The sequence below is a fragment of the Manis pentadactyla genome, chromosome 5, assembly GCF_030020395.1.
Source record: "Manis pentadactyla isolate mManPen7 chromosome 5, mManPen7.hap1, whole genome shotgun sequence".
In the NCBI taxonomy this organism is placed as follows: Eukaryota; Metazoa; Chordata; class Mammalia; order Pholidota; family Manidae; genus Manis; species Manis pentadactyla.
In genome coordinates, this window is record NC_080023.1 from 71,204,582 (window position 1) to 71,227,512 (window position 22,931).

The following is a 22,931-nucleotide window of genomic DNA, read 5'->3' on the forward strand; positions in this document are numbered from 1 at the left end:
TTTACCAAACTATAAACGACATTTGTGCTATACTGATTGAACCCTATTCTTCAGAAAGTATTTAGTATGTAACATTTCCATTGTGGTAAAGGCGCCTAAAGATATTTAAAACCTCTGTAAACTCAAGACAGTGCACAGGTAACCAACTGAAGCCTATTGGTCTGTCTAATTAAGAGATTATGAAATTTTCTTTCTCAAAGTTTGGTTTCCACATGGTCCCATCGAATGGGTCTAGTGCCTTCACACTTCTACATTCCAATGCAGGCTGGTACAACACCATAGTTCCCTGTCTCAAATAACCTTCCAGCTCTTAGCTAGCCACTCATTTTTTAGGTTGGATGAGAGAAGAAAATAAAACCTCCATGGTCTGGTAACCATGGTCTAGTAATAATGGATTGTCCTTATTTGTAACATGTTCCCCCTTGGGCTAGGTCACAGATCGGTTTTTAAAAAGCCCATCAGTATTGTCTGGAACAGAATGCAAGCAAAGCCAGTCAAATGTGACAAGAGTTTTGAAATTTCATGAAAACTTAAACTTTCTCAGTGAAAATGATCAGGGCTTTGGTGAAGGGTTTAATTGCTCCATCCTATATCCCAGTTTAGTTTTATTTTTCTCCAGTACACAGGTTATGTTTATGTATGCCTTACAATAATCAACTGAGGGTGTAATTGAGGGTTTATTGAAAAATATTTCTTCTTATGATTTATTTATTTATTGAAAAGAAAAAAAACATTGTGTTTAATTTTTTTCTTAAATGATAAACTTTGCATACATCTAAACTCTGTGAGAGAGGGGAGAAGGGTCAAAGAATTTTTCTAATTAACTGAACCCTTTGCTCTTTGGTCAGAAGCATCTAAAATCTAAAATCTTCTGATAGGTGCTGGATCTGTGGCAATGCTAAGAGCACCGGCATGTATTAGATTTGATTTTACTGTTGCTGGGCTATTACAAATTAAAACTGAGCTTTTAATTTTTTTTTTCTTTTGCAATACTGGGAACACCTTTATGTTGATTCTAATATTCTTTTGTGATTTTTATATTGATAATTTTATTTCAAAACCTACTTAATATAATGTCAGTTTTTTGGATATACTTTTTTAATTGAAGCATAGTCAATATACATTATTATATTGGTTTCAAGTATACAAATTAGTGATTCCACAGTTAATTGCACTATTAAATGCTCATCCCAGGTAGTGTAATTACTATCTGTCAACACAGAAAGATGTTACAAAATTATTGACTTTATTCTCTGTGCTGTACTGTCATCCCCATGACTAATTTGTACTATGACTGAGATTTTAAGCCTCTTTATCCCCATCACCTACTTCACCCATCTACCCCAACCACTCCCTCACAGGAAACCACCAGTCTTCTCAGTGTCTATGAATCTATCGCTGTTTTGTCCATTTTGTTTTGTTTTGTTTTTAGATTCCACATTTAAGTGAAATCATACAGCACTTGTCTTTCTCCCCTGACTTACTGCAACTGCAATGTGCAACTGCAAGACTTACAGTTGCTTATAGTTTGGAACATTCTTTAAACACACATACACACACGTGGGTGTTTAAAACATAAAAATTACCTTACAAGCTTTTTAAAAACTATGAATTTCTAGGCTATGTCCTCAGAGATTCTGATTCACTTGATCTTAATTGGGCCCAGACACACCAGTTGTTCAAAACTCTCTCCCAGATGATTTTTATGTACACTGTAGGCATTAGTGTGTATAGTGACCGGCATAAAAGAGCAGTATTTCCCAAGATACATTTCATTAAACACAAATCCCTTGAGATGATTTGCAAAGAAAAGTTTCCATAGTCAAGTTTGTGAGAGATCCTCTGCATATTATCCTTTCTTGGAGTTTGTTGGAACACTTCTAAATATTAAGACTCTAAGAAGTCCTGCAGAAAAGAAACTTGCTTTATTTGGTTTAACATGTAGTTTCTCAGATATTTCTGATCCTGGATAACATTTTAATCACATGGTATCTCTTATCAGACCATGAAACCTATTTTCTCCAGAATGTCCTTTGAGAAATGCTACTAAATGAAACTTGGCAAGATCCAAACTGTTATTTACATCAGTACTGCTTTTAAGTGCAATATGATTGTGACATCTTTGAGAGTGTGCAACTTTCAAAGTGACAGAATTATTTTACCTTTGTTTAGACATACAAATTGAATACTTCCATTGCCTAACATGATATATAAAAATTATGCTAAAAATTCACACTATTTTTTGGATGATTTGTTTCCTCATTGTATGAAACAATCAGGAAGAAAGCAAATAGATGATAGATAGATGATAGATATAGATGATAGATAGATAGATAAAGTGGTTCGTTGCAGTGGTTTAAGTGGCAGCTTCTCTGAAAGGATGAATGGTTCTTTGAAGCTAAACTACTCAAAGTGTTCTTGTCACCTTATTATTAATTATCAATTAAATTGAAGTTTGCAAGCAAATTCATTTTGTTGGTGAGTGATCTTTCCACATCACAAAGCTTTACAAACAGACTGGTAAAAAAAACAAAAACAAATTATAAATGCTTAATTATTGCCTTTAATTGCAGAACCAGATGTAAAATTATGCTCAGGAGTCAGGGGATTTATCAAATTAGTTACTTGATTTTTTCGCTTACAGTAATATGCTGAAAGAAGTTCGAATTATATTAAATTTGCATTTTCCTCCATTAAGAAAAATATTAGAAGATTACTGGGCTTGTAGACAGAGTTACAGTCACAAGGCTAAGAAAGGAAGCATTTCTAAAGCATTGCAAAATGTTATCAAAACAGGAAGGCAAAGAATTGTTAGTTTTACCTTCCAGAAAAAAGGAGAAAAGAGGGTGATTTGTTAACCAGCATCTTTTCAGGTCATGTGAGCCAGTGACTAAGTCAGGCACATTATATATATGACCTCACTTAAGCAGGAGAAATTGTCTTCAGATCCTCTTATACTTAAGAAAAGATTACCTATTGTTTGGGGTAATTAAAAAAAAGTTGTGATAATGAACTTGTACCTGCTGCATCTTTAGTCATACTATATGCTCCCTTTCCCCAATCTTCTTCCTTCACCTGCCCCATCCTTTCTTATTCTAATTCTTTCTTCATTTTGAGAAATTACTTCTGTGCTCTTCACCCTGTGAGTTTCATTGAAAACGCTAAGTGAATGAAGAACCACGCTTCCATGGAGTGTGTGTGCAAAGATGCCCTTGTGTTTGGTTTCCACTGAACATCAGTCTTCTTCCTGATCTGATGGTGCACATGACTTGTCATTGCACCTAATTCACAAATACATACCCAGAGTATTTTACCTTAATTACAGTGATAGGACGGCCATCCTAAGCTATTAATTTTCACCTCATACTTACTGTAGCAAACAAGATAAAACTTCATATGCTTGGTTTCAAGTATGTAGATGATCTGAAATTGTGTACTTGGGTTACTTTTCACATCTGATTCACCTTGCTTGACTTCATGACACTGTCCCCTGGGTGCCAATTAGTACACTGGACATATGCCAGGGAGGAGCCAGAATAAGGCCATCAGCTCATTTGGCACCAAGGTCTCTGCTAAGCTGTATTTAACCTGGTGCTAGAGGCCAATGACATTGTTTAGTCTGGGAACTGTATTATATGCAGGAGCCTTAAGGAGAAAATGTGCAGGGTTTTTTTCTTTCTCATTCTTCTCACAATAGAAAGGTAATGAAAACCTATCACAATTATTTCAGAATTATGGCAACCACTACTAGCATACCAAATGCACATTCATAGGTTTTCCCAGCATATGAAAACCCATCGTTCATATAAGGGAGCTGTTTATATCACTCTTGTTTCTCAGAGTCAAATAAATGATGACAACTATGTTATCTGGAAAGCAGGGGGTGTGCTTACTTGGTAGAAGGGGAGGTTTAGAAAGAAGGTACTAGTTGGGGTTGATAATATTCAAACTAACAAGGCCAAGATCAGTAACAGTGATACTGGGACCTAAGACAAAAGGGAAAAAAAAATAAGTAATTGAGATTCTGTCTTTATTTTGACATTTTGTTCATTGTGAAATTTTGTTAATTAAAAAAAATGTTTTTAATATATCATTTATCTTTATTACTATTTCATGTAAGAAAATAATAGATCTCCAAGTTTCAGCATTAGTAGTATTTGACAATTTTTAGTGCATAATATTGGGCATTAAAATTATCAGCGTCATTGGAAGTCAATAATAGAGTGATTCCCAATGAAAATTTCATGAAGAGAGGGGTAAGGGGTGTGTGACTGAGCTAATAAAATCTGTGATCACCTATGTTTAAACAGGAGCTGGTATCCAAGGCAGATTTTCCTCACCCACTAGCACAGTCTAATCTTTAAGAATCAGAGAGACATTTTTATTATTTTTATTTCTATTTTAAATAAGGGAGAAGGTTTAAGTTCTGACTGGAGGGCACACATTGGTGAAAAAGGAGACTGAATATGCAAAGAACTGACTGCCTTTTGTTCATATTCATTATAGAAACAAAATGAATAGAAAAAAAGTATATCTGATTTGAAAGAAATCCTGCTTGCTCAGATATCTTGCTATGAAATAAGGACTCAGCCTTGGCCTAATGCTGAGCTCCTATATTGGATTTTCAAATTACCACTTTGCTCGTCTGTAGCTGTTAATATATTCTTAGTGCTAGTATGTTTCTGGGTTCTAAGAAAAAGCGAAAGCTCCTTTCTGTCCAGCTTATCATTTGGTATTCCTATAACTGCCAGTGTAAAATTGGAGAGCAAAACAAATCTAGTTTATTTTAACATTTACTGTATTTAAATGTTCAATGTCGTTTTTTCACTTGAACCACTTTATGAAACCCATGTAGACAGATACAGATTAATTTTGTTAAATTAAGTGTTATCTTGATATTTATCATTTATCAAGGACCCTGTGCTTTATGCTTTTTTTGAAATTGCTCTCCTGAATGATTTCAACACTATATATTTTCTCTTCTCTATTAGCTCATATGCAAATGAATTCCTGTCTGACACATTATTGCTAGCAAAGGTGTACATGCATGTGAGCATGTGTATGTATGTGTTTGTATGTAGATATATGTGTGTATAAGTGTGTTTGTGTGTGTATAAGCCAAAATGCTCCTACTCTTATTGGGATTAGAAACTTGAGATTCATATACTTGTTAATTTCCCTTCCTAAAGAGCACACTACTTTTGAACAAGAACTGTAACTTAGCCATCTTTGCTCTTAACTAGTTTGATACTGCCAAGTAGTGTTGCTCAAGATGAACTCATCCACAAAGTGATACCTTATTGCTATTCTCTCTATGCCATGGATTGTCTAATAATGGAGCATTTATTTGCAAAGAATGAGCCTAGAAAAAAATGGCAATATACAGGAAGAGCTAAAGAAGGCTCAGGAAAATGGAAAGAAAGAAAACTTTCTTATGCGGCCTGGAGGACTTCTCAGACCTTAGACATAAGCTGGAGGAAGTCCAGAGCATATGGGTGCCTATTCCATCTGAGCTTAACATACCAGAGACATCTGAGCCAGGTCTTCAAGCACACTGAACCCCACATGGACTTAGATTCCTCCCCACCTGCAGTACCACTTCAACTTTAAGACTTTATCAGAAGACTTTTCGAGTTCCCCTGCTTTCAGAACACTCTTCCTGTTAATGTAAATTAATATTTATTCTTACTTTCTTAATAAATGACATACCTTATTCTTTCTATCATAAATGGTGGCACTGACTGTTTAGTTCATGCTTTCTTTATAACTGTCTTCATTTCATGTTTTGTCTTTAACAAGTTCATGAAGTCCTAGAGGAGAGAACACATCATAAATCCTTTTTGTACTCCTCACAGTGTTGTTGGCAGTCCTGAAAGCATATAAAATTTAAGTAAAGGTGGCGTAAACTAATTGTAGGTTTATTAAGTTTTTCCTGTGCCCTGAAATTACTACATATCTAGACTTTTAGAAATGAGGGGAATGTTGTGATTTAAAGGGTAACAAAATGCATTACCTAAATCATAACTGTATTCATCAGAGTCCCAACTAAAAAAGGTGACATACTCAAATCAGGATAATTTGAGGAAGTTTCTGTACAAGGGTATGATTTACAAAAGTGAGGTGGTTATAGGGGGGTTACAAACAACAGTGAAATAGCCGGGGTCTAATAATAATCAAGGAGCTTTTCCCATCTGAAGTCTAGGGGACAATGGCAGAGAAGGCTTACTAGAACTTGGAGAAAGAGTGCCATGTAGAAAAGTCTCCCAGAGAGTCGTGATTTTTGGTCCAGTACAGAGCCAACCCGGTTGGGGAATCAGGAAGTAAGCAAGCTGATGTCAGGCCTCGCCTTCCCTCCTATCTCCTACCATGGCTGCCTACCGACCACACCCGGGGGGAACTGGGAAGGATGAGCACCCTCTGCTAGCATCAGCATGGGTTTGTCTCCATGGGCAGCGAGCTTGGTGGAAAGTTGCAGCGTGTATCTGAAGGGGCACATAGAAGCTACCTGGCACATTATCTCTTATACAACCTGCCCTGATACTTGAAAATTTATACTACTAAGGACAGTATTTTCCTAAAACACACATATATTTGAATTCAGTAAGTCAAGTGCCTATTCAATGCTGCTATACTATAATTACAAAACAATGTTATATGTGCTGTACCAGAGATAGGTACAAATTGTCTAAAGAGTCAGGGGAAGGGGCCAATTTTACTTGAATGGGCAGGACTTCTCATTTGGGTAAGGTCCTTAAAGATCCCGGTGAAGAAATGAAGAAGGAAGTGCTAAGCAGGAAGTACAAGGGGAGTCATGAAAAAGTGTAGGGTAACTTTGAAGAAACAAAGAATAATGGAGAAAGAAATTTGGCTTTTGGAGTTAAACTGAAACCTGTTCAAACTCCAATGTCATTGATCAGCTATGTGATACTGGGAAATGAACAGAACCTGTCTGTTACTCAATTTTATCATCTGTAAAACAGGCACAGTAATTCCTACCTCACAGGTTACTTGCACTGATTAAATGAGGTAATTAGGACCATTATCTTTAGACTCAGAAACTGTTACTTCCAAATACTCATTCTAGGCTACAAAGTAGTAATTTGTCATTAGACTAAGAAACTTTAGATAAAAAGGCAAACAAACAACAAAGTAACTTTCTAAATTGGAGTCATATGAAAATTTTTGTCCTGGGTGGTGGATCACTTCTAATAGTCAATCAGCAATCCCACCATCTTCCTTTTATGGTCCTTCTCCACTGGCATCTCATATTGATACTGAATAATTTCCCCCATCTTTGCTCATGTGTTACTTTGTAATATGGTGTAAGCTATAAGAAAGTCTTCCCTACATGGACTGCCTTATGTTACAGGTCCATATAAAAGATAAATAAGTAATGACTTTGAATGAATGGAGCAACATAATTCTCCAGTTCTTGTTCATTTATTCAAGAAATATCTTTGACCAACTATTTGAGTTATTTCCTTAGTCTTGCTTTCTTCACATCTCCTGAGTAGGGCCTGGTTTTCCATTAACTAAATTACTGAATTTGCAAACTTTGAGATGTTCATCGTATCTACTGAAGTAACCTTGATTTAATCTTTCTTTTGACTACAAAATATTCTTCTTCCATAAGAAAAGAAAAGATCAGGAAAGACAGCATGTTTCCATTACCTCTTCGGTGGCTTTCTTATATTGTACTTGGAAAAATATTTTGTTGTTTCTCATTGGTTGATTTTTAGGAATCTTGGCTTTAGTTTAACAATATGCCAATCAATTTGTCAATCTGTATTCAGAGTTCAGCCAGATTTAGGTTGATAACTGTATGTGAATCAGTGTGTGCTCCCAAACAGCAACTGATTTACTGACTTTGAATACTACTGCATACACCTGTGGGTACTCATTAAATGTTAATTAATGATAATACGCTGAGTTGAATTGACTTGTAGATTCTGACTGATTAGTCTAAAATTTTAGATTATGAGATGCACAGCATCAATCTATCAGCCAGGAAAATCAAATTTTAATTCATTGCATGTGTCTAGACAATTTTAGAAATTTTCTAAGATTCAGGAACTTTAGGAATTCAAAGAAGTAGATATTTGTACAGCAATGAAAAATTATATTTAATGAAAAAGTGAATACAATATAATAAGTTCTGACAGCTTTTTCTAGGAACTTTACCTGGCCTTGCTCTTTAATTTAAAAAGTTTTCATTTGGACTCACTTATCCAAGTTCATGTAAAGGCTAGGTGATTTTTTTTTTTTACTTCTAGTGTATTTGCTGATAAGTGGATAACTATGAGAACTTGGAACTCTTTGCTAAGGACAGTCACCATGTTTTTAAGGTTTTGGAAGTAGTTGCAGATTATTTTGAGAACTGGGGAGGAATTACTGAACTATTTTAAGTGCTTTTCAACTTTGAGAGTTCTCATTTGCTAGAAGCAATTTTAAACATATGACCCCATAATTACATTTTTAACTGCCTGAAAATGGTATTAGAAGTGATAGTTTTAAGGGAGAATTTCAGATTTTCATCTATATGTTTACTTAATATTATCTAAAATTTTTTAATTAACTTTTTTAAAAGCCCAAGAAAACCCCTCCATAATAACTCTGATATAATTAGCCAGATTGACTCTAATTTGGAAAAAAAAAAGGGGGGGTTAATCTTCCAATAAGATGAATTTGATATATTTTGAAGCACTAAAATTAATTTGTGTCCATTATGGTTCTTGTTTTTAATTATCTAAAGGGGGCTTTTTGTTAAGCAAACACTCCTAAATACTACTTGCATTTAAATTAATATTCCATTAATTAAAGATACAGAATCCTAGAGTTTTCTGAGCCTTAAATTCCATTTTCAGTTTTCTTTATTTTATTTGTTAATTTAGTAAATTTTCTGTTATGATTACAACATAACGTATTTGCTTTGGGTTAGAGCTCACTTAACCTATGACTATGACAATTTAGATTTCCCTAAATATTTAAACAGTTTTTGCACTAATTGAAATCCCTCAGTCATTTTACACCATAACATATTTAATTCTCCTAAGTACTTTTGTCACCTTCCAAGGCAGATGCAGAGACCTACCAAAATCCTCCCAAGCATGTACTGAGTACTTACCAACCTCTTCTGTCCAAACATTTAGTTGTCATAACTATTTTTAAAAATTCAAAAAGTCACTTACATTAGTTGAGTTCTGCACACACACACACACACACACACCCTACTTGGTTTTATACCATTGGTAAATGTATAAACATTTACACTAAAGCAATTTTACAACCCCTTTTAATAATAATTTTTCCTATCCAGCTTAGTAACCCTGATTGTATGTATGGTTGTGTCTTGCCAAAGAGTTTCAGCCCTGGGCAAGTTCGCTATGGATTCAGTGTGACCAAAGAAAATGACAGCAAAACGTTCTTGAGGTGAAAGGGTTATACCCAACTTTATTCCAGGTGGCAGGTCAGTCACTAAAATCCCATTCACTCAGAGCGAGTCTGCATGCAGCAAGCTGGTTTCTGCCTCTGGGCCCCTCTGTCTGCACAGCCGTCCTCTGGGCCTCTGTCCTTGGCGCTGCCACCACTCCAGCCTCTGCTCTGCTCTCCTGCAGCCTTGCATCCCTGCCACTGTGTTGTGCCCAGAGCACTGGGAGGAGCTCTTTATATAAAGTCAACAGCCATGTATGCCCACAGGTGTGCAGTGAGCTAGTCAACCACAGCCAGGTGAGAATCCTGGCCACAAGAACTCCCATTTTATCCACAGTTATTATATTGATGATACTGAAAATTGATGGACTAACTCATCAGAAGTAGTGAAAAATTTGAATTCCAGAAATTTTGAAAAGAAATTCAGCATTTTAAAGTGTTTAAGAAATGTCTAAGACTGAATTAGGAAGTCTTGCCTTCAAGGATTCATGTTTCAAGAAAAAGGTCAAATAATCTGTAAGCAGCCTCAATGCAATTAAGTTTGCATATTCATAAGTGACTATTTTTAAAGAAATAGCCCTAAAATGATTCATATAATCAGTAGAATTAAAAAGAGAGAGTCTGTTAGCCCTCCTGACAACGTTAATCATTCTAAATCAGAACAGCAGAGTTTTAGATTAAGAAGCACATTTACAGGAGCACTCTTTATTAGAACTTCTATATCTGCCAACAATTGGGGGAAAAAAATGTGACTTTCTGACCCCCTACTCCTTCTTTTGGGTCTTGGAATTATTTATAATTAGAATAAGACCATTGGGTGAGACTCCTAACTCCAGACATAGGTTGAAGAATTAACAGAGTGAACATATAATCTTTCAACATTTATTGAGGATACAGCTTACACTGGAGGAAATCATAGTGTGTAATGTGTTTATGTCAAGCAAGATATTCAAAGTATCCTTGTGGAAGGATTCCATTACTAGTGGAAGTGATCATAGTTATGAAACACAAACGTTCTTGTTAGTGTTAGATTTTGGACACATTATACAAATGTGTGCTCTGTGAAGCAGTGTGCCTTTACATAAAAGGCAGGGTTCAAATTCTAGACTCCAAGATGAATTTTACATCTTCTCTTCCAAACATATACATTAGAGCTCATGAAACCCAGCAAATCCAGACGTAAACTGTGGGAGACAAAGCGCAATGGACAAAACAAAGCTGTTTTGATTACAAAGTTAACTTCAATTGCTTAAGAGAACTAAATTTAAACTGAAATCAAGAGGTTTTTCTTAATTTTACACTATTAAAATGATGACTAGTTATCATTTGTTGAATGGAATAATTTAATTTTGAGCTATGTAGCATAGTATTTTATTTTAAAATATCACTTCTTTTGTATATACTAAAACACATTCTGTAACACAGCTGTAAAATTGGATAATTAGTATCTGTGGCAATTAAAGTTAATAGATTATGCTATAAAGAAACTTGTCCTAGTTAAATTAAGTAACCAGAAATCTCCTATTGAGCAAATAATAAAAACTGCATTCAAATATATAAAATTTAACTTTAAAAAATGACTTATGAGCTTAACCCCATTCCTACCTATTTTGCCCCCAGGCAGAGCTATGAAGAAAAGCTGTTCCAGGCTAGTTCCTTTTCTTTCAATGATCCTCTTGTGGATGTTTTGAATATTTTTTAAGTAACAGACGTTGGGGAGATATCAGTTATATTAATTGTCAGACCTTAATAAAGATTCTGAGAAGAGTGAAAAATTTGAGCAAAGCTTTAAAGCAATGTGGATAAGTCTTTGTGGATAAAGTGAAGGTTCCTGTGGCCAGGATTCTCACCTGGCCCTGGTTGGCTAGCTCACTACACACATGTGGGCAATACATTGTATTGAGTCTATATAAAGAGCTCTGCCCAGAGCTCTGGGCGACACGGTGACACTGCTGCAAGGCTGCAGGAGAGCAGAGATGAGACTGGGGTGGTGGCAGCACCGAGGACAGAAACCGAGACGGCTGCAGGGGTTAAGAGGCCGAGTCAGAGACCGTCTTGCTGCATGCATACTCTGTCTGAGTGGATGGGATTCTAGTGATTGACTTGCCACCATGGGAATAAAGCCGGGTATAAACCCTTTCACCCAAGAGGGTGAGGCAGACAAAGAAATGCTTCTTTGGTTTTATTGAATCCATAGTGAACTTGCCCTGGGCTGAAACCATTGAAAAAACAGTCTTTAAGGCTACTTTCTCCTGCATCATCAATTTTGCTCTGTCCAGTGAATAATTCCCATAAGCATATAACATTCTGTAATATTTCTCATCTTAACTCCCCTTGTCCCACAAATCCCCTATCAACCTGCTACTTCCCCATTTCTCTGCTCCCCTATATAGGGTAAAATGCCAAGAACTCTCTATACTGGCTGTTACTGTTTTCTCTCTTTCATAATCGTATGAACACATTCTGATGATAATTCGATTTGTTGCTGATCTGGTAGATTTTCCAAGGTCACCAGTAACCTTCATGTTGCCTAATCCAATGCCCTCCATTTTCTCTAATCTAGTGGTCTGTACTCACTTAGTCCTTATTTTATTTATTTAACCTCTGAACAGCACTTGACTCACCTGATCACCTTCTTCACTCAGCCTGTCTTGTTTCTCTCCCTACTTTACTTGGCGACTCCTTCTCAATCTACTTTGCTGATTCTTCTTCCTTTTCTTAATCTCTCAATAGTGGAGCTCACTTGAACTTCATTTTCTCTATTCTGGCTATTCCCTGGGGTTCTCATCCAGTTCCATGTTTTTAAATACTGTTATTTCATTGACTTTCAAATATATCTTCAGTTCAGACTTCGCTCCTGAGCTCCAGACTTTGTTTTGGTCACTGCTATATTCTCAGAACCTAGAAGAGTGCCTGGCACAGTACAGGTGCTCAATAAAAATGGGTTGGGCACATGAGTGAATGCCCTGCTTTACCTCCTAGAGTAATTGTAAAAATCAAATGAATCAAGGGATATAAAAGTAATTTGTAAACTATTAATCAGCTGCAATTATTAGTCATGAAGATTTCTATTATTAAAGAATGATAAAATGAGTGGGGGTGAGGGAATTTTAAATGTAGATTCCAACATTCTAATCTAGATCTTCAAAAGTGGCATGCCTCTCCAAATTCAGTGCTCTATTTCACTCATCAAACTCTGGGGATCAGGAAAAGAGGCATAATGAATCTGTATTCAAATGCACAAAGTAGTTCTAATGTTTGCTGTGATAAAAGTGTGGTTTCTTTACTGCATGAGTCCAACAAAGGTACTAGACTCAGTAATCCCAACTAGACTGACATAATCTTTGCAAAACTAGTTGCAGAGTGTTAGCCATTTACAAAGTGAAAAAGCAATTAGGTAAGTTATAGGATTCATAGCTTTAAAGCTTAGTACTTTCTGGCTCAATGGCTGTCACTGAAAGAATCAGACATGGATACGAGCTGTGGATGGATGTGGCTGAAGTGCATGAACTCTAAAATGTATAGCCTCTGCCTGTTAAGCAAATTCTCTAAGAGTAGTAGTTCTCAAACTTCAGAAGTCTTCAGAATCTTCTGACAGGCATCTTAAAACACAGAGTGCTGGGTCCCACCACCACAGTTCTGATTCAGGTGGTTTGAGCTTGGGCCCAAGAATTTGCATTTCTAACAAGTTCCCAGGTCTTCCTACCCTCCTGGATAGATACACTGTGTTTTCATTGCACTTTGAGAAACACTACAATAGAGGGTTTATAGCCATGTTCATGGGGAGCATAAACTTCAAAATTAATTCCAAAACATTTCTCCCAAATTTTCCTCAATATTCTAGTCATCATTTGTGCTGTTAAGGAATCTCCTAATAGAAAAATGAATTAATTTTAGATTCATGCAAAAACAGAGTCTCTGCCTTGCCTCTTTGACTATGAATGGTATTCCATTTGCTACAAGTTGTAGATCGTTGCATCAAGACTTACTTTCTCTTGTGAATTTGGTCTGTATCATTGCCAGAGGAACACTGATCTGAATAAACATCGCATCTGTTCCCCTTGCCTGCCTTCTATATCAATCAGATAAAACTTTGAATTCTTTGAACACCCCCAAACTAAGCCAGGCCAAGTTAGAAAAGGACATAAAGTCTAGATACCCTGCCTCTGCCAAGGAAATGTTCCACCATTATTTTTCAGAAATTTCAATCAGAAGAATTTAGTTAGATGTAGAGAAGGAAATAACTGGATTCTGAGCCTCTGACATAAATGAAAATCAAAATACGTTGTTGAACTTAAAATAAGATCCTATTTCAGATCCAGTACGATCTGGAAAACAGATATTCAAAATACAATAAATTATATCATTTTTATAGTTAATGCACTATGCACAAATAGTAGGTTTTTTAAAAGAATGAGTCCAAAAAATGTGAAAGATCAGTGGAAATATAAACTATGCCTACTTGAGGTTTAAAACATTTTCTTAGTCATTTAAAAGAGAATGAATCACAACTGGGCTTCTAAAAACATGACCAATATGAAAATCAATATTTACTGGAAAAAATTAATTAATAGCTACTTTCTTATAAAAGGTTTTTGTTTACAAATATATTCAGAATAGTTGTCCAAAAGTAAGCTACTGTCCTTCATTTTAAAGGCTTCAAATTATAAATATTCATTTTATTAAAAACTTTAGGAATAAAAGTTATTATTCATGGCAATAACAATATCAACAAACTATACTATGTGCCAAGCACTATTCCAAGTATTTTATGGCGTTATTTATGCAATGAATTCACGATAATGCTGTGGGCAGGTGCTCTTCACATCCACAGTTAGAGATGAGGGATCTCACAGCTAGTCAACACCTAATTTGAAACTTGAGAAGTCTGGCTTCACTGTCTGGACTCTTAACCATTTTTTCTGCACTTTATAAGCACATATTTGTTTCTATAATTTGATGCAGGCAGCACTTTTGCTGTCATATTCACATTTTTAGACATTTTTTGTAGTAAAGTTTGAGGAAAAACAAGTCAGAAGTAACTTGTACCATATGAAATTTTTAGGTCAATGTTTTCTGTGACTGTAGCCAAGGAGACAGACTCCCAACAAATCATTTCTAAATGTAATTGTTAGAAATCTACCATAATCATAAGTACCGATCAATCTATAATTGTCTAAGAAGTGTGCCTTTATAGCTGCTTTCATCTTAAATATATAAACAGTATTGCAAAGCACTCATGAAGTTAAAATCTAGTATTAATTTTACTACAATGCAAGATAACACTTAGTGATGTATTTGTTTGTGTGGTACTGACTACAGACTACAGCCAGAATAATGGTTACTGCTATGGGCCATTAATTCTCATTTTCTGAGTAGGGGTTTTAAACTATTCAAATCTCATTATAGAATCGTGCAATCATTCTCTTGACAAAATGCACTGAGATTTTGCCCTTTTTATATTTTTGAAATTAACGTTTAAGAAAGAAATACTTGGAAAAAATTTGATTAGCGAAGCATACCACAGCTTAATTTTCAGATAACAAGGTCTTCATAGTACACAAAACAATCTGAAAAAATTAAATGTGATATTGAATGTGCAGCCATTTTGCTCTCTGGCCTTATGCTGTAAATTACATTCTGTTTTTTTATTTTGTTGCTGCATACTAAGTGGTGATAGTATCCAAGGAAGCCTATAATTTGTAGCTAGTACTTAACATAAACTCTGGTTGTTTTCCAAGTATCAGTCTCAATAAAAAGGAAGAAATGTTCTTCCATCTCAGTAATTATCCACTGATAAGCTTCAGAATTTACTTTGTATCTTGTAATTTTCATTCGAGTTCTATTACCAAGAAAGATCCAGACGAAATTTTGAGGAAAGTAATGCTTTAAACAAAGAGACTTTTAGTTGTATGAGTGTAAGTTAATAACCCTACTTAGAACATTAAAATATTTTTCTATAAGCTACAATAAAATGAATAGTACAATGGGTCTGATCTAGTTTTGACCTGATTGGTAATTGGGAATGAGGAAGTAGTTTGCCCTTGGAAATATGAACAGTATCAGAGGTACTCACTGAGATGCCCTCAGGCCTGTACCATGAACTCTGCTGGGAAAAGAACCCAAATATCTGTGACCGGAGTTTCCGTTCAGCAGTTTGTTTTAAAATACAAATAGAAACAAATAACTCTCTCTAATCTTTAAAAGTTCGTTTATTTGAGATGACACACATATAAATACTTCGCTTGTGAATGAATAGTCATTTTGTTTTTCAGTTCATAACTTTGACAATTTACAATTAGTTTTCTCCAAGGGAAAAAAATAACAAAAATCTACTTTGGTGACTACTTTTGGAAATTTCCACACAATAAATTCAGTAAAATATTTATTTAAATATATGTATATTTTTAAAGGTAATGCACCTAATAGTAGCGGTCTCTTTCCCCTGGCAAAGTCCTAGTTACATCATGTAGTCTGCAGTTTGAGCAACACTGATCTCCTATTCCAAATCGTCCTTTGAGGATGTACTCGGGGATCAGTAACTTGGGAAAGAGGGAGAAGAGGTTAGAGGTAAGCTGATGAGCTTTCAGAGTAAACAATTTAAGCAGCACTGAGGAAGATAATTACCTTGCAGTTCACCTTGGCTTTTTATTGATTAGTGCTTTCAGGACCATACAATGCCCATCATTTGTTCTTTTCAATAATGTTTCTTTCCTCTCCCTATAAAATGATGCATGATACAGCATTTATAATAATGCCTGTGTTTTGTAACAACATGTGATTGAGCATCTGGAAAATACAGAAAAGTACAAAAATATAGGAAAACATTTTCCCACTCTTGGCATCCAAAGTACGACCACTGTGAAAATTATTATGTACTTCTCTCTAGTGTCTTTTTTGTCTGATTTCTACCTGTGTGAAAATTGAGATAATAGCATATATCAAATTTGTATATTTCCTTTTATGTAATAAAAATTCATATGAATAAATAATCTTTGAAATCCTTTTTTAGTGACTACCTCATAAGGAATATTAGCCATATTTCCATAAGCAATGAGCATGTACATCCTGGCATACCATTTCCAATATTTCTTTAAGATTTTTAAATATTCTTTGCAGTTATTCATGGAAAATACTATCTTTTAAATTGTTATTTTGTAATTATTAAAGGAGTAGAACTTTTCATATGGTCAGCAGAAATTTGCATTTCCTCTTTTAAATTAACTGCATTTACTTGAATGTAGATTTCATTAATGTACTTTATTTTCCCACTTAGATTTTTCTTATTCTGCCAAATTCATTGTTTTTCTTCATCTACTTTATAGTTTTTGCAAAAGTTAATTATGTCAAGAATTGATTTTATTTCAAAGAATCTATTTTATTTCTGGAAAAGAAAAATTTTAATCAAATGCAAATATACAGAAAACCCCAATGAAAGGTACACATAGTTTCAATTATATATAAACAAATAAACCTGAATAATATGACCAACTCAGTTAGTTAACTTAAAATCACAAATGCTTAAAGTGTTAACACTACCACTAGAGCATTGCGACCAACCAGAGTTAATATCTAGGTTTATACAATTAACTGATGCAGTGTGTCCTTTAAAATGTGTTCAAATCCATCATCATCTAAATTAGTATTGAAAAATAAAGATAAAACCATATAGGTATTTATGTTGAGGAAGAACTTATGCATGGAGAATGTAAACTAGCTTCAATACATCATCATATCATACACACACATACACATTCTTTTATGAGGATTGAAGATAACTATGACTCTCACTCCATGATAATTAGGTCTTAAGGCAGCTTCTGAAGATTTTATTTTTTGAAAGAATTTTAGATTCACAAATAGTTAAATAGAGCATTAAGCCCCATTAAGGATTAACGAAGAGAGTGACATTTGGTCTGCATGGTTGAAAGTCAATACTGAGTTTATTTATTTATCAAATCATACATTTAATAAATTGTTTTAAAGCCCTTCAATTGCAAGATGTAGTAGCAGGCTCTTAGAACTGAAGGGTGATGAATCGGAACAGATGGCGTGTCCAGTGAGCAGTCACATATGTTTATTATAGAGTGTCTATTTCATATAGTGCCTATGTAAGTGTCTCCAATTGTTTTAATGACATTCCTAGCAATGAGTCTATATTTCTACCGAGACTTGTAGAAAGTTTTTCTTAAATTTTACCCCCTTTCTTGCAAATGCATGGAGGAATCAAGATCTATATCCATGGGTGAAATTCACAGATGGGATTTCATATCTGTGATTGGCAGCCTAAATGAGATTCAGGGTCAGACATACGGCACCACCAGCAGAGATAGAGAACCAAATGAAAAGTCAGGGAATAATGGCCAGCTGTGCTTATCATTCTCTTTTTTTTCCCCGCCTTCATACAGAAGCACACTCAGCAGCTGTCACTCACTCTCATTACTAGGGCTGTTTCTGCCTGGGCTGGGAGTGACACAGCAGGATATTGCTGTCTGAATTGCTAAGCATCCTTCAGGCAAATACAATAATTAAAATATTCTGATTTCAAAATGGTAAATTTTTTTGGCCCAGTACTGTGTTATAAGTGGATCAGAATACAGAATTAATTTTTAGTGCCATGCCATACCAAAGGAAGCATCTTTTTCTTTGTCATTTAGTTATTTCTGCCACTTATATGTTATATAGCTATGCATATGCATAACAATATGTGGCATATATTTACATACATGTATAGTATGCAATTTTAATGTGCATTGATTATGTATCAAAGAAAAATCTCCCTTTAAAAAAATATTTGTGTATATGTACCATTGACTAAATGTTTCCATGCACTTACTAGACATAGTATCTCTAAGGTCAAATTAAATGTAATACATCCTTTTTGCATTTGTATGTTTGGGAGGCAGTTAAATGAGACTGAATATTTATAGAATTTCTCTGTAAGCCTAACACAGTGCTAGTATCTTTACTTACTTTATTTCAACTAATTATCACAAAAATGTACAATAGAGGTGGTTTTAGTATATCTAAAGCATGGTTAGAGACACTGAGTTTCCAGAACTTATGTAATTTCCCAGAAGTTAAACAGCAAAAAAACAGCTCCAATTACAGTTTCACTGGGCTTTTTCTGGTTCCTGAATCTCTGCTTTATCAGATAACAAAGTTGCATAAAGTAATGATTGACCTAGTATAGACCTAGAGGTGTAAGAGGGTCATTGTTCCCCAAATAGTGAGATGTTCTTTATAAGGTGAGAAGGCTAGTCTTGTTTATTCAAGAAATTTGTAAACATTAAGAAACTTTATGATTTGATGTGGTCTCTCAGCCCCTCCCCTGCTCCCATCCAGTTATATTAAAATGTACACCAATTCTAGTTGTTAATCTGGTTGGCTTCAAGTTATTTTACTCTGAACTTTCATGTGGTCTACAAATTTACACCAATGGTAGAATAGTTATATTGCTCAACCTAGGGCATTTATATAGAACTCAGAGGTCACAGACCCAAATGCCTATAGATTTCAGAGCTATGTGCAAATTCGGTTGGATGTGAAAGATAGGGAATGGTGGAGCTTGGTGTGAATTGGAGCCTGCAAGCTCCTCAGAAAGGCATTCAGATCCACTTACAAACAACAACCTCTTAACAAAACACAACACTTGGATATGAATTAACTCAACCCAAGACTGCAAGTTTACAACACTTAGTGAAAATTAAATTTGATAGATTATTTGAGCACCTCAGAAGTTAGTGTAATACTAACATAGTTTCAGAATTCAGTTAAATATTCCATTTCCTTAATTATTCGTTCTGTGAACATCATTCTAATTGTTTTCCAAGAGAGTGAAGCAATGCAGTCACTGATACTTGTCTTTAGAAATACTTCTTTAAACATAAAATAAGGAATAAGGAGAACCTTGCCCTAACACCTATTTCAAGGTCACGTATGTTTTGTAAATGAGAAAACTCCATCACCAGGGAATTGTAAAACTGCTATAAAAGATTTCTAAGAAATTAAATCATATGCAACAGAAGCAAAACCCTTTGAAATTGATATTAGAGATTATAAAGGTTTTAAAGTGTGTGGGGTGCTATTTGGGGGGTAAGATAAGGAACCCCCAAGCTTTTGCATGGAGGCATTGCCGGGTCTTCCTCAAGTCACCCTTCGGTGAGGGGTCATGTGGGAGGTTGATTTGGCCATTGTGGCCACCAGGCTTAGGTCTTCTTTCCTTCTGTTCATTTGCACCCCTGAAGGTGTGATCTTGGGAAAGAGGCTTCGGCTCCCAGGACAGAGCAGTGGTGGACCTATTGGTCACAAGGTTCATATGCGGCTCTTTTCCCTTTCCTGGAATTGCCCTGTTCACCCACTGTGTCCTGGTGGCCTCACTGCCTGTGCACGAAGCACTACCAGGCATTCAGTATTCACTTCAGATAAAAATCCAGGCCCTGCGGATCACTTCTCCATCTTTCATTTTGCTTTGCTAGTTCTCCCTGTTCAGCAGTGCGGTGTGAATAGATTGGATTATGGGTTAATGCAGGCCTATTGGTCGTTGCTGGGACCGAAAGGCAGGCTTTGTTTGGAGAATAACGTGTGTTTAGCTTTCTCCTGGAAACATAAGAGCCTTTCCTTTTTAAGCAGGTTTTTTTTCATGTGATATGATGATCAATATTTCCAATTGTTTGGGTGGAGCCCAGTGCTGTTGCATTCGGCCCGGTGTGTGCTTCAGGAGGCCCCGAGGCGGTGGCTGATGGGCAATCTTGGGCTGAGTGCACATTCAGGCATTACTATCTTCTTACAGGAGGCGATCGGGATCGCATGACAGCAAATCATGAGAGCTACCTCCTTATGGCGAGCACCCAGAATGATATGGAGGACTGGGTGAAGTCCATCCGCCGAGTCATATGGGGACCTTTTGGAGGAGGTAAGTATATTTAAAATCATAGAAAAACAGAAAGCCAAACCTGTTTATCTTTCCCCTAACAGCTCCTGTTTCCAAATGGATGACTGTTAAAACAAATAGTAAACTATTCCGCATATTGATAGACACATAGCTAACTCCTAAAAGTTTAATTTAAACCAGATATCATTAATAAACAGCTGTCTACCATGAATGTCTTGAATTATGAAAAGGAATGATATTTTTCTTTCATTTTGCATTTTTCCGTTTCACTAACAATAAACAATTATGGGGACAATACTATAAATTTAGATTAGTTAAGAACATGCAGATATGGGGCAATAAGAAATGTTTGAGTAATTTTGTAAGGGATTATAGCCCCCAGATGTTCAATGGTATCAAAGAGGAATGGCAAAGCTTTGGATGAGATTCTGATGATTATTAAAAGTTAAAAAAAAATTGTTTGTGATAGACAAGTGTTTGTATACTTGATAATAAGTTTTTTAAAAATCTTAGTGAATACGGTATTGAAAATAGACTATATGAAGAATCAATTAAGTGGTGCTGTGAATAGAACTAAAATGAGGAAGAAAAGGTAGAAGATGTGATCTTTGTCTATCAAGGAATATAAAATAGAACAATATAATTATTTGAAGCAAAAATTCAGTCAATGGAAAAAAAAAATAAGGACTCAAAAATATTTGTCTATAACCAACATGTAATCCAAAAATGTAAAAGCCTACTTATTTTATGTTTGGATTGATGATGTAAAGTAAGTGTATTAAATCAAATTCATATTGAGTAAGCCAATTAAAATTCCTACATTTATTATATATTCTGTTTTGTGTATTGTTAGTACCCTGAATTCAGAAATGATTTTTTCTTTCATTAACATATCAGATGCTTCTTAGGCTGACTCAGCTCTGTACATTTTAGAACAGCTTCAAAAATCTTAGTTTACAAAGTTGAGAAGTTAGGTTTAAGTTAAAAGAGTAACCATTCATTAAAGACATGGTGATATTTTACCAGATGAATGATAGTCTGCACATTGTGTTTTAGCATTATCTTCTGTTAGGGAAGGCGGAGCTTCCTAACCAGGGTGACCATTCATCCCGGTTTACCTGGTAACCACCTGGTCTATGACCGCTGTCCCAGGTTATTGATAGTGCTACCTTTCACTTTCACTGTCACTAGTTTGGGTGACAACTTACATGATCACCCTATTCATAGAAAACACTTGAAAAGGCCTGTGGACTGAGATCCCCACCCACAGCCTTAGCAGCGGATTCCTCATGATTGTTCATGAGAGACACAAACGCAACTGTTAGAGGTTTCCTGGTGCCTCCTGGTGCCTCCAGGGCCAAGGGTTTATGGGGGTCCTGAGGATGTATCTTTAAAAAGTTCCTGTCATTTCTAAAGACCCCCTTTTCCCTTCTGTTATCAAATTTCTGGGGCTTCTCAGTTTAGGAAGATCCTTAATATTTGCGGAAGAAGGTATTTTTACTGAAGGAGTATTTCCATCAAGTGTGCTGTTTTCTCCCTTTCCTGCTCTTCCATCAGTTCTTTTCTCAAGAAACCTGAATGAGATACAATTAGCTTTACCAAATCAGTGGCCACAGGAGGTTCTGCCAGCCCAGGAGTCTCAGAAATTATCCCAGTGCAACTAGACAAGAGCTGTATATGAATCTTCAAATTTATGAACCTGGAAGAGATATTGTAGTAATTGACTGGCTTATATACACTAGTCCCCCCTTATCCATGGTTTCACTCTCCTTGGATTCAGTTACCTGCAGTGAACCGCAGTTCAGAAACAAATGATCCTCCTTCTGACTTATTCTCAGAAAGCCAGTAGAAGTCTAGCTCTACATCACACATACATCACTCACCTCAGTTCATCCCATCACGAAGGCATTTTACCATCTGACCATCACAAGAAGGGTGAGTACAGTACAAAAAGATATTTTGAAGAGAGACCACATTCACATAGCTTTTATTACAGACTGTTATTTTAATTGTTCTATTTTGTTACTAGTTAATGTTGTTAATCTCTTATGCTTAATTTGTAAGTTGAACCTTATCATAGGTATATATGTATAGCAAAAGACATAGTACATATATATGTACATATGTGTGTGTGTATATATATATATATATATATAGAGAGAGAGAGAGAGAGAGAGAGAGAGAGTTCAGTTCTATCCGTGGTTTCAGGTTTCCACTGAGGGTCTTGGATAAGGGGGACTATTGTATTTTGGGCACTTCCATGTTCTCATATTCACTAAAAACATGATTGTAAAGGCTACATAGTACTCTTACTACATGTATTTGAGAAAACATACATAAATACTGTCTTACATTGTTAATGTTGGGAAAATTAACAGGAATGTTATTGTGTTGAAAGATATGAACATTTATAAGACGCATGACATATTGTCAAATGTCCAACAGAGAGTTTGTTGGCTCACATTCCCACTAGTAGTATCAAACGGGTTCTCTTCAGTGCAACCTCTTGTGCCACTATTATTGACTGTGTCACTTTAGACATACCATTAACATTCTCTGAAATTTCTATTGTTTGTGAAATGAAATATATACCACTTACCACCATGCA

General features: G+C 35.5%; 1 protein-coding gene across 11 annotated transcripts in view; it reads left to right on the top strand.

Annotated features, from left to right (window-relative positions):
* The window catches only part of ARHGAP24 (Rho GTPase activating protein 24), a 476,093-nt gene that overhangs the window by 401,518 nt on the left and 51,644 nt on the right, over positions 1-22,931 (top strand). For all 11 annotated transcript variants that reach the window (XM_036906338.2, XM_036906333.2, XM_057502414.1 and 8 more), the window contains one exon: positions 20,222-20,344. In XM_036906338.2, the coding sequence (XP_036762233.2) occupies positions 20,239-20,344 (106 nt within the window). In that variant the 5' untranslated portion in view covers positions 20,222-20,238. The remainder of the gene's footprint in view (positions 1-20,221; positions 20,345-22,931) is intronic.